Source organism: Gasterosteus aculeatus, chromosome 20 (assembly GCF_964276395.1).
Source record: "Gasterosteus aculeatus chromosome 20, fGasAcu3.hap1.1, whole genome shotgun sequence".
In the NCBI taxonomy this organism is placed as follows: Eukaryota; Metazoa; Chordata; class Actinopteri; order Perciformes; family Gasterosteidae; genus Gasterosteus; species Gasterosteus aculeatus.
In genome coordinates, this window is record NC_135707.1 from 2,797,376 (window position 1) to 2,814,412 (window position 17,037).

Below are 17,037 nucleotides of genomic sequence, written 5' to 3' on the forward strand. Positions count from 1 at the left end.
AAAAGATGTGAGTCATAGGCTGCTCATTTACTTCAGGCTGATAAATAATATTAATGACAGAAGAAAATAGATTATGTTATATTTTTAGTCCTGGAGTCGATGGAGCTGATGATGACAGTGCTTAAATGTGGAGAGCATTAACTCTTATTTTCTCTGCAGATGCATATTTTCAGATCATGTTCTTTAACAAATACAACACAAATACAATGTGAATACGTACAAATTAACCTCTGTGGACTGAAGCCATTCAGAATATTATGGTTAGTGTTGACCTCTGTGGAGAAAGTCTAATTCTAATCTCAAAAATTAGATCAGACACACATTAACATTTATCCACCCTAAATATAAAAATACATGCAACACTTTGAATTTAAAACAAACATTGAATTTAATGGTTTATTTATTTTATTTCGCTGCAAACATACTTATCTCACACAATATTGGCTTTTAATTTATAAACCGTGATATTTGAATGGAACACATGTAACATGATTGAGGAGATATGACAAAAAGTTGGGTGGACTTTCTATTGGTATATTTTTCCAAAACAAGGTAACTAACCCTTTTTAATGGCCACGCGACTGTATTAAAAATAAACCGTTACTGTTTAACCTTGCACACTAGACCAGGCGCTTGAGTCCCAAGTCCCCTCTACGCTGTGCTGACGCGTCCTCCAGCTAAGCTGGATGCAAAAAGCCTCCATCGGCTGCATGTTAGATGTGCTGAAATATTCATATATTATATAGACTTATTACGTAATTAGTAATATACTTATTAGTAAGTTATGCGGACTGAAACAACACGTGATGAAGTACATCTTAGTGCATTGATCTGTCTCCCTCATTACCTCTAACTCATGGTGAGCTCTGTAGGAATGGGTTAACTCCATTTGAGAAGCACTCACTGCGCACAGGAAGTGGACCCCCCCCCCCCCACCTCCTCCCCCTGCATCCATCCCTCATTGATCAAGAAAGGACTTGATTTCGGAGCTGCAGCTGCAGTCCCCTCTTAACACACAGAGACTCCCATACACACACTAACACATACAAACAAACAAACAAACACCTCATTAAACCGCCGCTGATAATCACACGGGGAATAAGAGAGTTAACAAAAATAATGACACCTAAGTGGATGCGATTGCATCAGTGATCCCTGAAAACAGGGGGGAGACAACTGCAGAGATAAGGAAGCAGAGGGGAAACAAAAGCTCAAAGGAAAAGGAAAAGGGAGTTTGGATCCAGCAAAAGGCTCTTTGTGACGACGACTGATGCCGCCGAAGACCAGAGAGCCGCCAACAAGGACTCATTTGTGGAAAGACATTCTGGAGAGTGATGCTTATCCTCCATTGTGAGTCCTGTACTCTTTGAGCAGGACCCAAGAACAGGAATGAGGGACAGTCCAACACTATGGACCGCGTGAGAGCGCTGCTGTATCCTGCCAGCAAACGTTGGGATTCATCTTTTCTGAAATCTTTGGCATTACGTTGCAGAATTAAGAGCTCCTCTGGTCGCCGTCCGATGACCCCGGTCACCACCAGCGCCGGCAGTGAGTCCAGAGGTCAGGCGATGTGAAGGACAGGGGTCACCCTCAGTCTGGTAACGGCCAATAGACAGAAGGTAGGAGCAGCCAACGTTATAAACTGAAGACAAATGGTAGCGTAGAAGAGGGCTGGTGAAGCATCGGGTGGATACAAGGTACGATAGATAGAATCTTATCTATCTAAGACGTTTAGCAGAGACCGTTTTGCACTTCAAACATGTCGTCCATTTTTTCATGTTTGGGAACGCAACACCATTAAGGTGTCTGAGCTGGGTCAGAGGTCACCTGCACCTGTAGGGGGGCTTCGGATTCATGTCATTTACGATCGTGTTGTCTTTTCTTTCCCGTAGTTTGACGAATCCCATGTCACACTGGAAAAATGTGCGTTTTAAGAGAGGACGGGAGAGATAGTGTGGGAGCGTTCCTGTTTTCTTTGTGTTTCTCTCTAGGGTGCTGGGGGGAAAAAAGAGCACCGTTCAGGCTGAAACACATTCACTTAGACTGCCCCTCGTTGTGGACCGGGGGGGGGGTGGGGGGGGGGGGGGGGGGGGGCTTGGACTTGAGCTGGGAGGCCTCCGTGTATTGGAAGTCGTGTAACATTTCAAGAGCCTCGGATTTTCATGCCCGACGACCGAATGTCGAGACTATCAAAGTGAAAAACAATCGGTGGGGCCGAAGCCGTTTTGTACTGCACCTCCAAAAGGCTGGTGGACTCCGCGAGCACGATGTCGCCACACTGACGTCACTCAGGTTCCTTCTCTCTCTCTCTCTCTCAAACAGCAGGGCGAGCCGTGACGTAATGGCCTAAAACGTGCTGTCTGTTAGAAGCAGGGCCAAAACACGTGGGGTCGGTTCCTCTCTCCGCCCCCCCCCAGGGCCCCTCTCTATTCTCCTTTTCCTCGTCTCCCTCCCTCACCCCCCCTCCCAGCCCCTCCACCTCCCTTCTGCTCCACCGCACCCTCTGTTAATGAGTCGCTCCATTTCTCTACACCCGACTCCCAGCTCGCTGCCAATCCCGCAACTGCTTCAATAATAGAAGCCCCTCCCCCCCCCCCCCACATCTCCCCCACCCGTGCTTTCGTTTCCATGACAACCCACAATGAGGTGGGAGGGAGACTGGAGTCGGAGGAAAGCAGCAGAGACTGGGAAAACGTGAATGAGAGGGTGGGAGTGCCTTCGCTTGACCCCTGGTTCCGTTTGTATAGAAGGAAAGAGCCGGAGTTTCAGCGCGAAACTACTTACTGAAATTTGCAGTGATTTTCAAAAGAAAAAAGTTGCAAAAAGGCTTTATAGGAGTAACAATGTAAAAAAAAAAAAAGTGATAAAGGAAGAGTGGCCGAAAAGAAAAATGTAGCGTGACAAAATCTGCAGGCAAAGTCAGTGGTTATCATCCTCCATCAAGCAGTTATTGAGATATTTACTGGTGGACTCTGACGTTCCTGTTTTAGCCACTAGCATGGCCACGGAAGAAGGAGACAAAGAGAATACAAAGGAAATAAAAATATACAGTACTTTCTACTTTCACAAGATGGGCACAAATTCATCAATTACCTTAGGAACGGTCTCGTTAATGCTAAAAGGTCAAAAGGTCAGTCCTACGCCATAGGAATCATTGACGCGGTGTCACACGGATGGGCGGCCTTGGGAGAGACACAGAGACAACAGAGACAAACAAAGGGGGAAAAGTCTCGAGGTCACGCACATGCTCTTACACACTCGTATGCACACACACACATGAGATTAGTTGTTTTAATTCAACTCCCTGGATTACAGCCAGGATTAATTCTATGGACTGGTGAGGAAACATTTATGTCCTGCTGTAACCGTCATTGCTGTGTGCACACAGTGCCTTGGCCTATTCTTACACGATTATTTTCCCAAAATGATTTCAAAGAGGTAACGTGAGGTTATTGGCTTGATTGCTCGTAAAGAAATCCTGAATCAAAGGTTCCAGCGGGACACAAACAATTACCGGTTGCATAAAACATTCCTTAAGGACGGCTGCTGTATGTAAACAAGTATCTAGTCTCACATTTCAGAGAGGTAGTCCAGGATTACATTGTGCTGTTTATTCGCAGGTAGGAATTCCAAAAAGTACGTTGTCCGTGTCGTTACTCGGGAAACATGAGCTCACATGTGCTGCCACGTGACGGCAGGAAGCAACGGGAAGACTGAACCTGACCTGATCTGCGTGAGCACACGCAGGCATGTGGGGTGCACGTTTACACGGACCTCAGCCGTAGAATCGCAGCATCCAGGCGGTTAGTGAGCTCAACGGCAACCCGCTAGCGACGATCTGATCTTCAGAGCAGGAGTAGAATTCTGACTCAACCCCACTTCTGCATTTTTTATGTATTCGGTCGAGTCAAATTTAGCTTTGCCTGTGCGTGTTGGCCCGAGTTGCGTCCAGCACGGTGGGGTGGACACGTCCCGCGGGAGCTGGCAAGGAAGAGGGCGAGCGCAGTAATCCCCGAGCTTGTGGGCCTCCCGGTGTGGCGTCCTCAATCCCCCCCCCGAAGGCCCTGCCAAAACCCCCTCGACAGCAGTCCTTATTATTCGCCTATCAGTGGCTTAGCCTCGCCCCCCCAGACAGAACAGAGATAGAGGGATTCACTGCAGACCAGAGGAGGAAGAACAGAGAGACACTAAAGACGAGACAAACCGGGTTCACCAAGAACCCGAGAGTGCCGAACACGACAGCAGCCGCGATATGGACGTTATTAGCGGTGTTTAAAAGATGGTTCACTTGGTGCTTGAGATGAAATTCTTCCAGATAACAATCATAAAAAGCCGATCCGTGAGCTCCGATGTGCAACGGAGAGACGCGTGGACACGGTTGATCTCACGGTTTTATTTTAATTCGAGAGGAGAAATTAACATTAGACAGGCAGACAGGTATTTTGGAAAAACAAATGGACGAGCGCGTCGCCGTCAGTAAGATTAATTTATTACAGAAAAAACCTTGCAACCTCGGATTTGCTCATTCTGGATTATTGTAGAGGTAAATCATCTTTACTGTGAGTATTTGGGCTAAAAGGGATCCGAGAGGTTTTCCTTGAACTTTATTATGCGGAAGGAATAATAAATATTATAAATCTACTAAGACAGGAAAGGGAGATACTACTCAAACATTTTTGGAAGGTGTTTTTTGAAGGTGGTCTGAACACACTGCAATTGATTTTAATTACTTTGACCGTAGGTAGAGAGAAACTGAGCATATATAACATAAATAATCACTTAATATAATCACTTAACAGACACCCAAAGTCAAACAAGGTCATGTAAAAAGAATATGAACGACAGTTTAGCTCAAAACTGAATTATAATTATATAACTCCAAGTGCCTTGATTATCAGGTCTCTCGGCATGGATTTCATTTAACAAGCCTCTGCTGTGCTGATCACTATAATGTGATAACATCCTTCTGCCCCCACAAAGGACCACTGAGGTCACCACAACTCATCGGGAATTACAGATCACATGTGCACAACTATTGTTCCCCATCTCCAAACGCCCCGATTCTCAGCTTTGCCTCCACGCTTATTTCCTACAGCAACTGAAGCCCAACTTCCGAACTCAATACTTGAGAAAAGTGAGGATGGAACTAAATTATTCAGGAGAAGAATGTCGGACATTCGAAAAGCAAAAACTGCACTGGCACACAGATCCACACACACACACACACACACACACACACACACACACACACACACACACACACACACACACACACACACACACACACACACACACACACACACACACACACACACACACACACACACACACACACACAGTCGTTTCTAAGGAGACGTCAACACTGTGAAAACAGATGAGGGAACACGTGTGGAATTTTAAGACCGTTCACCACCTCATCACTTGTTCCAGCCCACATCACGCGCTCTCTTCTACAAGCAAACGTGCAGATAAAAGGCCTCTCTAAGAGATCGAAGGTTTTTGTTTATTCTCTGAAGGGGTTTTGACAGCATTCATAGTAAAAATTAACCTGGTTTTCTCCCAGTACAATAATAATAATAATAACTTAAAGTTTTCTGTAAAACACCGTTAAAAAGAGTCACCAGAAGGCTACATTACACAATCATAGATACACACGGCATATTTATCGGTCTGTTTGTAGATAAATCAGTACCCTAAAGACGTTAAGTCGGTTGTCAGTTGTCTCATTAGCCAAAGCCCTGAGAAAATGTAAAAAAAATAGCATCTGACTTAACATTTTAACTGTACCTAAAACCAGAAGAAATGTTCGATATCTTCTGGGGAAAAATACAAATATCAGTGTCCGACAAGGCAACCGGAACGTATCCCGCTTTTTGTCCCTGCAGAGACGGTCCTCCCGATAATACTGTCCTTTCGCGCACAACACCAGCAGCCGTTAGAGGAGAGTGTCCTCGCTGTCCTCATTGTGTGTCCTCAGCGGGGTCTTCCTACGGGCGCTGATCGCCGCCCAGATTCTGCACAGCATGCCACATCTGAAACAGCCAAAGAAGTCCAAAGTCAAACCTTTTCAACAGCAGCGCCGCCGCCGCCTTTAAGGGCCCGTTTGTTTCTGCACGGGCAGCTGCTGTGCGGGCAGCTCACCTTATTCCACAGTACATCAAGTCTTCCCTGGAGGCAACGTACAGGAGACAGTCCAAGGTGAAGTCATGAGCGAGCAACTAGAAAAGCAGGATCGGACGGATTAACAGCGGGTGGATGCACCAACCATGGAGTAAGAAAACGCGGCGCTCTTAAAAGTGAGTTTACCTTATTGATGGTGTTTTGATCTACGGGGAGGGAATTGAGCCAGTCCACCAAAGCCTTGGCTTCTGGTTCGGAGCTGTTCTCTGTGGCCGGTGCACATCCGCCTAATAACGTGCACAGATTACAAACAGTCAGACTGGTTCAAATAACAGACGTGTTCTGCAATCTCGTGGGTTTAACGTTAACACACAAAAACAAAGCAAAAACCGGCACGTGAGCCGTGGCTCGGCGGGGCCGGCCCGCGTAATCACTTCCCAAACTGAAAAGTCAAGTTCGAGCACGTTAGCCGACGGCTCTCTGACGAGCCAGTCGGGCGGAACTCCAGAGCCTGCAGCCGGGGCGTGGTGGGGATTGACTGGTAAGTGTTAAGAAACACTAAGCAGCATTACCGAGCGTATCCGTAATCCAAAGAGGGCTTGGTCTCTTCATGCGAGAGTCCTCATGCTGCAGCTTGTGCAGTTAAGCTCCCGACAGAACCCGTAATGCTGACTCCTCACCAGCGCGGCAGATTGAGATGTTTAATATAGCAAGATGATTTAGTAGGTTCTTAAAAACCACCAGTCAATTAGTTTATATATATTTATCACAGCATTTTTTGCACTCTGTTCCCTGCAATGTTGTATTCTTGTTTCCAATGACCCATTACCCCATCTACATACATTTGACATGAGGGATTTGTATCAGGTTAAACTATATCGGTGTGGCTAAGAGAGAGAAACATTACCCTCAGTGACTTCAGCTCTCCTCAGTGCATCTATCTGCTCCTGCTTCCTCTGGACAGAGTTCCTCAGCAGCTGCTGATATTCTCTCTCCTTCTCATTCAGCTGACTTAGAAGTCTGCAACACAAACTCTCAGAAGATCAGAAGGCAGCAGAGCAACTCCGAGGTCTACTGCCCCATCGCTGCGGGTGACTTTACGTTAAAGAAAGAGGGCTGCACGCTAACCTGCCCGTCTCGAGCCGCAGCTCCCTCAGTTTCTCGCTGAGGGAGCTGCTGCTGTCTGCGGGCGAGTCGGGTCTTTCCACGTCACACGTGGACGCCGTCTGCTCCGCGTCATCGGGCAAAAACACCCCGTCGGGGACAAGAACCACAGGGGTGTCCGGGTCAGCAGACTGCTCCTCAGTATTGCTGTCCTCCGTCTCAAACGAGGACTGCAGCTGGAGTTTCAGCTCTGAGATGTGGGACGGAGGAGGATAGAACAGAAAAATAAGAGGAGTCCCACAGTACGGAACTTTTAGTGGACAAGAAGAAGCTGCACCTGGTAGCAGCACAGTGATAGCGTCCTGCACGGCCTGCCTCAGCAGATTGTCCAGGGCAAACATCCAGTGAGGTTTCACCTGCTCTTGCCTCAACACCTTCTTCACCTGCGTACACACACACAGAGAGAGAGAGTTTGACGAGATCCGGGCTGCACGCAGCCGACGTCTGCCGTCTCCCACTGCGGAATCCGTCTCCGACTTACTGCATCCTGGAAGCTGAAGAGCACGGCCTGCAGGCTGCTGGGCGACACTGCGGCAGAGCGCATGGCGGCCCGGAGCGCCTGGAGGCGGCCGGACAGCTGCTTCCGGTCGGGGGTGTGGATGTTGTCCCGCAGGCAGCTGATGAGCTCCGTGATGTTGTCCGCGGTCAGCGCTGTCCCCCTGTCATGCTTTTGAGAAATAAGTGCACAATAAAACACTGTACTGATTCGAACCTTTCAATCGGCACGATATATAAAAAAAAAAAAATTGGCTGAGCGTCCTGTACGCGTTATGTATGAAGTCGTGTTGCATATGAAGTCATGTCTTTATACCGGAGGGACGGACTCCAGTATGTTAGAGACGACGAGGCTGATGTAGTCGGTGAGGACTCGGTGCAGCGTGGCTCTCCGCTCACTGTTTTTTCTCAGCATAAAAAGACCCATGTTCTCATCTGCCGAGGCGGGACTGCTCATGTCCGACGGGTCCTCTGGTATTCTGGACAGTAGAGGGCAACAAAGAGACCAATCGCACAAGATCAACGCACACAACAGGGACAATAGAGAATAAATGAAACAAAACAAATCTACTGGAAGGCTACTCAAAGAAATCTAGATACAAAAAAAATATATTAAGAATAATGTGTATATAATAAATAACGCTGCGGAAGACCTATTGAAATTAGAATTAGTATTCTAATTATATATATATATATATATATATATATATATATATATATATATATATAAATCAATATAATTCTATAAATGAATATTATTTATTAATATTATTACTTTCGTCATTATTATTCTGGGCAAACTTTGAGCTTTAAAAGGTTTGCAACGAAATCCGACTTGACTCTTTTGGTGATAGGTGCTTGTCAGTAAACTGCTTTTGACACAGTGGCATTAAAGCCAGCCTACGCTTAAACAGGAAGCAACCTCGTCTGAGAACCAGACTGAAACCGCTGTGTGGTGTTCCGCTGCCGTAAGAAGAGTCTGTACAAGTGGGGGCCGACTAAGAGATCTTGATCTCCTGTTGGGCAACAGCCCGACTCACGACAACAGGCTGCAGGTGCTGGGGGGGCTCCCGGAGTAGTCATCCGCCCCGCGGAGGGGCTGGTGCCTCCTGAGGTCCAGCGAATAGGACAGGTCGATGGAACCCGAGTACGAGTCCGTGTCCTCCACCAGGATGGAGATGGGTACGGACAGGCTGCGCTGGTAGTCCGCTGCGAGACACCCCCCCCGCCCCCCGACGAGATCGGTGTTAGGAGCGAGCGAGCGATAAAGTGCGGTGTCGGAAGCGCGCGGGAGCCTCACCGGCAGAGACGTGATCCACGGGCTCCGACTCCTGCGGCGCTTTGGCCCGCTTCCTGTGGGACGGCCGGAGGTAGGGGTCGCTCAGCAGCTCGGCGGAGGAGGCTCGGTCGTCGGGTTCCGGCACAAAGCACTTCATGATGAAGGCCTTCGCCTCGTCCGACATGCACTCCGGAACCTTGGGGTGGATCTTGAACATGCCCACCTCGATGGGATTGGTAAAAAGTAAATTGTTCATTTTTGAAACTTCCCCTCGGAATCGTTTAAAAAAAAAAGAAATGAAAATATGGATTATTTCTGCATCAGGAGTCTGGAATGATGCTAACTGCTTGGTCATATTAAATGGAGGCAGGTTTTAGGCGCAGTAGTGCTTCAAGTTAAAAACCAACCACACAATAGCAATGCTAACATGCTAATGTTAAACCAACCACACGATAGCAATGCTAACACGCTAATGCCCATCTCAGTCACTTTCTTGGTTCGTTTATCCTCAAGGAGACAAAACTGCGTGTTCCAAATCTACCGGCATCCCATCCGACGGTTTTAAGACATTTCAGATCGGACCAATAAAAGCGGGACATCACGGATTTTCACTTCAAAACACGAGAAATTATGAAAACGCCACAATCCGCGTGCGCTAACTTTTCCTTGGTTACCTTGAACATTGCTGCCTGAGGACTTCCCAGCTCATGGAAGGGCGGTTTGCCTGTTGCCATTTCTATAATAGTGCACCCCAGGGACCAGATGTCGGCCGGCTTCCCGTAACCCCGAGGCCCCTGGTCTATGATCTCCGGGGCCATGTACTGGAGAGTTCCTATGGAAATGGAAATGTAGAGATTGGTGAACTGTAAATGGATGAAACAATCCAGCCATACATTATCAGTAAATAAATCGACGTACCAGCAAATGTCTCCGTGCAGGGATTGATCCCTGCTAAGCGCTTCGAGGTTCCAAAGTCAGAGATCTTCAGCACTCCGCTGTACGTGTTGATCAGCACATTGTCCCCCTGCAGCAAAGACACAAAGGACACTGCCGTCTTACACCATGAAGCTCACTATGACGCCGTTTGTCCCCTCCGGGTCCCACTCGCCTTGATGTCCCTGTGGACTATCTGATTGTCGTGAAGGTACTTGAGTCCGTCCAGGATCTGTTTGGTGTAGAAGGTGATGGTGGCCTCGTTGTCCTTCAGGGGACCCCACTTGGAGCGCAGGAGGGAGGACAAACTTCCTTTGAGATTAAGAAAAGTGTAAAATGATGTAAGCAGAGTCATTGTTTTTTCAGAATTTGTGTCACACTGTGAAAATATAGTGTGTAAAAAAAAATAATAAGTCCCGTCCCGGCTTCATGTGGCAACACCGCCACCGCCGTTTGTTGCACGCCGCTGTCTGAAGACGTTTCTTTCTTCGATGAGCCGGATGTTGAAACCACCCGCTTTCTAGCGAATGGCTTCCAGTTACACAATCACAATGTGAAACCACATAAACAACACGAACCAGACGGCCACTTCCCCCACGATTAACAAACAGGCATCGTCCTGCGCCGAGGTCACAGTGACTTGGGAAAGGAGCAGGGATTCGTCACGTCAGCCCTTCCAAGAAGGCCACGAGTGTTTGGGAGCCCATTTTCATTTCAGAGAAAAGTTTCAAAAGAAACGCATTTCATTTGCTGACCTAGTGACCAGTTCGCCAATGTGCAAATATTTGCTTGCGCAACACTGACGTATAAATCCACATCTCTGTGTGATACAAGTGAGAAAAGGAAGGATTTTGGCATGAAGACGTCCATTTAGTAGTGGACAGTTCCAGCTACACAGAGCAGCGTAGGGTTCAGTATTTAAAGGTTACCTCCAGGTACTTCCTCCATGAAGATCTTGATGAAGCCATCCTGACTGACGGAGCCGAGGTACTGAACAATGTTCCTGTGTTTGAGCCTCTTGTGCAGAGCGATTTCCTCGTGAAGGGGCTGCGAGTACCTGGGAAAGACAAGACGTGTGTCTTACAAGGTCAACGGCACAACATCCTGCAGTTATTGCAGTGTTGGACAAATCAGTTTGATAGCGGTCAGAAAAGTTGAAGATGCAGCATAAATAAAATAAATAAAAGACAAATAATGTTTTGTTCAGTGTATAAATCGGTAGAGGTTTGAACAATCAGGTTTATATGTTGAGCAAATAAAACAAACTTGAAAATAAAATCGGATGTCACATGATGACAGCGGGAGTCTCTCCAGTACGGCTTGATTAATACAACAACAAACAAAAAAAAGTGATTTAAACGTTACATTTCCCCTCCGTTTATCCACACGACATGGAATGAACAGGGTAAACACTCATCAATCTCCCGCAGGATTCCCACAGCGGGACCTGCCAGGGAGGGGGGGGGGGTCTCTGTGCCAGATCACTCCCCATTAGGGTAACCGTGGTGCGTCCCCCAGTCGGGGGGTGAGTGCGAGTGTTTTCTCATACGTGCGGTCCCTCTCTGGGATTTCCTTGATGGCGATGCGCACGTGGTTGCTCTGGTCCCTCCCAGCGTACACCACCCCGTAGGTCCCTTTGCCCAAGACCACCTTGTCGCCGTTGTCGTTGGTCTCGTAGATGTACTGCGGGGAGAAACCCAAAGAATGCGTGGCGGGTCAGGAGGTGTGAAACGTGAATGTTTAAAGCACACGAAGAGATATTACCCGCGGCGCAACGCGACACGGGAGCGTGACTGTGTTTTCGGGAACGGGGCACCGAGACCGACCTCTGGGATTCCCTCAGCCACAGGGTCCTGGTCCCGGTCGGGCTGCTGAGCCAGCTGAAGCAGGGAGTTCACCAGCTCGCAGAAGCTAGGGACAAAAACAGAGGGAGGAGCTAAATCAGGCACGTGTTATTGGCTAAGGCTTCTGGGAAATTTCCGTTAAAATGAAGAGAACGCCACCGACGTCAAGAAGAGCCGGGGAAGAGGTGACCCATTAAAAAGGTATATGATCTACATGCAAACGTCATCCTCACCCTTTACAGTGAAGCTCAGAGGGGAAGCAGAGCTGGAAGTCATCCGAGTTGAAGTGGACGTACAGGAAGCAGCTCCGCTCATCAATCTTTGAGGCACTTTAGAGGGGAAAAAAAAAAAATGCAAATTTAACCTTGCTACGGTTACCGTGTCGAGCTCTGCTGAACATAAAGGACTGTTTACCCATCAACCCGCTCTGCTGAAGGGGGATGGTTGCAATGCGAAAAGGTATCAGCTTTGGGATCGATTGAGTCAGTAAATGCTGATGAGCAAGGCATCAAACACAATACCAGCTGATGGACGTTGTTTGCTTTTGGTTTTTCTGCAGCTCAGCACATTACTGTTTTTTTTTTTTTGGCTGTTTGCTGAAAGTTACCCGGGCGGCAAATCGGCAGCCAAGGCGAGGCCAAAGTACACGGCAACCTCTGACAGACACGCTCTGTGTTTTGGGTCCTTCCACCGGGCCGCGGGGGGGGGGGCGGGAACACACCCAGAGCTCACAGATATTTGAGAGCTGTTGGCGCGTGACGCGCTCCGCTTACCTCACTCCTCGAATTGCAGAGGCCGGGAAAGTCCACTGGTGTAAGCCTTTCTGCAGAATCGAGGGGGAAAGCAAAACGCAGGAGACAGCATGTTGTGTTGAACGCGGCCGAGCGGAGAGGGAGGAAACAAAAAGTAATGAGGTATGAAGTCATATTTTTCCACACGCGGTGAGGCCAGAGATCGCACCCACCCGATAAAATAAATAATAAAAAATAAAGTAATCGTTATGGGAAAACTTGTTTACCCTTTTATTCTGCATTGGGTGTGTATGGCGGGTGAGGAAATGCGCGACACAGTGCTCACAAACCTCTAAGGGCGTGACGTGTTCCAGCTGGACGGTGCGACTTTGGTCCTCCTCGCTCACACACACAATAGCTGGTTGGAGGACTTTGCTGGGCTCCAGAATGAGCACCTGAACGGCAAGAAGTTGACATGTTTGTAATGGGAGTCAAAGTGTTGCGTCCATTGTGATGGATCGTGTCAAAGTCCTCAGTGGGGACTTACTGGGCAGCGGCCTGTGGAGTCAGTGGGTTTACAGGCCTGCAGAAGCAGCTCCATCCAGAAGTCCATGGTGTCCTGTTTAGCGGATTTCACCTCAGGTAGCTTTGCAAACTGCCGGTACAGGATGTAGGTCTCCATGATGGACGCCACGTACCTGAGAGGAACTCGTGACTGATTAATCCTCGTACAAATAATAAGTAAATGAAACCCAAATGCTGCAGGATTACTATCTATGAAGAAGTGCCTCACCAGACCGGGGCCTGCAGCCTGTAGAGTTTTTCTGAGGCCGCGGTGACTTTCCGATGCTCGTTGACGAGGATGTTCGCTCCGAGGTAGAAGCCGACGTCCCAGTAGTTCTTCATCTTCTCCAGACTTCCCTTTCTACCCAGCAGGGTGCTCAGAGTCACACCTGAGCACAAACGTACCAGCGATTACAAAACGACAGAAACGTTCCCAAACCAACAGACGTTGTTCAGCACTTTGCAACGAATGCATGAAACATTTACACCGCGGCTTTTTGCATCATAGGAAAACCTAAACATGAACTGTAAGTAACCTAAAGTGATGATGCCATTGATTATTATTTGTCACTAATTCTCTCTGATCAATAAAGCAGAAAGCATTACCGACCGGTTTTGCGCAGCTCGATGGAAGTGTCGAATTCATGTCCAGCGACCATCAGGAGGACCACGTTGTTGATGCCCGAGTGAAGAGTTGGCTCCGTCTCAAAGGCCTTCCCATACCTGTCGGGTAACACAAAAGCACCAGAGAACTGAACACCAGCACCGCAACGCAAAATGCACACTGCAAACATATGCAAACCTGCAGCAATTCTAAAAAAGGGTACGACTGAACAGGACACAGTCGGTAAGAGCAGGTCCCAGGACACACAAGCGGTCGTACCAGTAGCAGGCCTGGTCTCTGCTGCCCTGATCCGTGAAGCCGGAGCTCATGAACATGTCTTTGTAGATGCGTCCACACAGGCAGTAGATGTCCGACACCACATTGACCCCGGACTCCACGATGGGAAGAATGACCTCCAAGGCCTTGGCGCGATCGCCGGACTTGTTTCTCCTGGTGGGACACAACTTGACTTTGTCAGTGGCGAGGAGCTTTAACAAACATCCTTTATATATTGTACAAACAAAGAAGCGTTGTTGACGTGTAGTTTAATGCGTCATGGGTACCTGTTTAGAGCAAATATGTAGGTAAATTTGATGTTCTGATGTTTTGCTACCAGACACGTGGGCAGGTCGTTCAGCGTCTCCACCAGTTTGATTATAGCGTCGTAGTCCTGGGAAGAGAGGGCGTAGAATTCCAATGCGTTATTTATATCTAAGAGTTTCACTTTGGGACAGTTGTGTGTGTGTGTGTGACATCGTGGCATGAGCATGAAAATAAAAGCACAGCAACATTCATCTTCTATCTAAACCCACATGGAATACAATCTGATCCGGAGTCATTCGGGTCATTTACAGGCTCCCACATCAGTTTGCGAACTCCAGTTTTTTTCTCAATCAAACACTATAAGCAAAAAGACACGCTGGGCTCTGCAACCGATCTCGACCTTTAAAGATGAATGAACAGGAACAAATAGCCGAGGGGGGGGGGGGGGGGGGGGTCGATCCCACATTCCTCCTTCTGGTGCTGCGCTCAGACCACGCCCCCTCTGAGGCCTTCGTGTTGACCTCAACCACACACACACGCGCAGTGAAAACAGCGCCGCTTGTAGCCCGTGACCCTTCACAAAGGCATCCAGTCACACACACACCTGGATGTCCCTGTAGGACAACAGCAGATTCATGACTATGTCGGGGGTGAGCAGCTCCACGCTGTCCAGTCGTTTCTGGATGCGGCTCAACTCCTCGCTGAGCGCTCGGCCGCTGAAGCGCTCCCGCGCCGTACGGATCTCGTGCCTGATGGACTCCTGGAAGTACTCGCTGTGGGCACAGAGAGGGATCGGAAAACACAATCTGAGATGATGACATTGTTGTTGTTGTTGTGTTTATTTGGCCAACCAGCGGGGCGGTGAATGACGCCCGACCTGGACTGAACTTGCACATTGTTCAGCAGATGCACCATCCTCTCCACCAGCGGGGTCAGCAGGGGCTCCAGCTGGAAGCTGGGCTGCATCAGGTCCTTGATGCCGCTCATCATGATCGTGGCGTCGCAGGCGAACGCTTTGCCCTGAGGCGACACCACGTACGGGATGAACGTGTACGTGCCGCACTGCTCCTGGAGGAAGGGGGACACGCACACCACATGGGGACAAGTACACACAATTGATTACCTCCCGATCTTATATGATCTTTGACCTTTACTCTGTAGATGATAGGAGTACAAATCGTTCTTATCTCGAACTCCTGCATGGATTGCATTGTTTCTTTTGGGGGGTTTTCTCTGCTCTACATAATTGTACATTTACGATCTTTGGATTCTGTGCATCTAATGTCGTCACATCTGGCCTTTGTCATATTTCTACAATTATCAGCTGCTTATTTGAGAGATAAACACGCGGCATAAATTAACCGTGAGCCTCTAACGGCTCCATCATCTCTCTCCCAACAACAACAACAACAACAACTAGTGGATACACTTCTGATCGATAGCTGCGGATCTCGTTACCTTGAGCGCCTGCACGTCACTGTCCTGCTTGTAACAGTAGAGGATGATGTTATTGGTCATGCTGAAACTTTCTCTCACTCCCAGGTGATAATAAAGGGAAGGCTGGCACAAGGAGTCGCTCATCTCCACCACGGCCACATCTGCGGGAGGGCGGATTTGGGTTAGTTCGCGTAAAATGGATGGATGACGGGTGATCCAAAGGACCCCACTTGCCTGCGTTGTAGAAACTATCCAGAATGTCTGTGGCGCCCAACGATATTCTCTCGAACGAAATAGTTTTGAAAAGCGCGTGCGCGTCGGCGCACGCCTCCTTCAAGCAGTCCACGGTTAAGTTCTCCTCGCCGCGCGGCTCCGACGCGTCCTCGTTCACGATGTAGGCCACGGACACGGCGCGGGTCCGGCTGCGCGGGGAGGTGAGCGGTTTCCCCGCGCCGCTCGGGTCCACGGCCGAGGCGTCCTGCCACAGGCTGCCGGCGGACACGCGCACGGGGTCTTTCCGGCGCTGGTCGTGCAGGCTCATTCTCCGGCGCTCCGTCGTGTACATGCTGCTGCGCGCGTTTCACTCCGCGGGACCTCGCGGGGAGAAGACGGACGGACGGCTGCGCGGGTTGCGCGTTCGCGTAGTTCCCCAGGTGTGTCGACGCCCACGCGCGCGCGTATCCACTGTCATTCCCGTACTCGTCTCCAGTCGACCCGCCCTCCTTCCCTCCTCCCCCCTCCTCCTCCTCCTCCCCCCGCCCCCTGAAAGTTCGAGTGAAACTGAAGGGAGACTCTCGCGTGACCTCTGCTGTGGAACATTTTGGAACTAGTTTTTGCCACCTCGCTGTCTGTTTTTGAGGTCATTCTGTTGTGTAAGTGTGGAGGCGCCGTTTGTAAAATGTCGCACGTTCTAAAATCCGGCGCAGTTTTGCAATATTCATATGTCACTTTTTCAAACATTTAGAGAAATTCATGTAAGAACTTTTCCAAGGATAATGTTTGGCAGTAACACAAAAGTTGTTAAATAATATAAATGTCAAATGTTAAATCTAAATGTTAAATGTAAATCTAAATGTTAAATGTAAACGATAATGCTAAATGTAGCAAAACTGCGGCAGGATCAGGCAAAGGAATCGTGTCTTCACTTGTTGCCATGTCTGTTTATTTCATTTACTGCAACCTAGAATAAAAAGACTGAAACCGAAACTTAAATATACTGCGTGCTCTGGCTTTTAAGACAATATTTATATAACTTTCTGCAGTCCCTTGCCGTATAAGGAAAGAACAAGTAAAACCAAATTGAACCCAATAGATATGCAGCAA

General features: G+C 48.5%; 1 protein-coding gene across 1 annotated transcript; it reads right to left on the reverse strand.

The window, feature by feature from the left end:
- Window positions 1–5,482: 5,482 nt before the first annotated feature.
- On the reverse strand, window positions 5,483–16,405 carry LOC120810951 (mitogen-activated protein kinase kinase kinase 5). The gene is given in 30 exon segments (XM_040165985.2): window positions 5,483–6,032; window positions 6,142–6,218; window positions 6,307–6,407; window positions 7,028–7,140; window positions 7,249–7,474; window positions 7,562–7,667; window positions 7,766–7,951; window positions 8,096–8,258; window positions 8,820–8,988; window positions 9,080–9,281; window positions 9,733–9,890; window positions 9,977–10,082; window positions 10,167–10,303; window positions 10,921–11,048; window positions 11,541–11,674; window positions 11,818–11,902; window positions 12,069–12,164; window positions 12,609–12,658; window positions 12,917–13,021; window positions 13,114–13,264; window positions 13,360–13,519; window positions 13,741–13,853; window positions 14,014–14,184; window positions 14,298–14,404; window positions 14,882–15,050; window positions 15,155–15,345; window positions 15,736–15,875; window positions 15,949–16,283; window positions 16,285–16,387; window positions 16,390–16,405. Coding segments are annotated over 30 exon segments (4,095 nt in total). The 3' UTR covers window positions 5,483–5,935.
- Window positions 16,406–17,037: the final 632 nt, after the last annotated feature.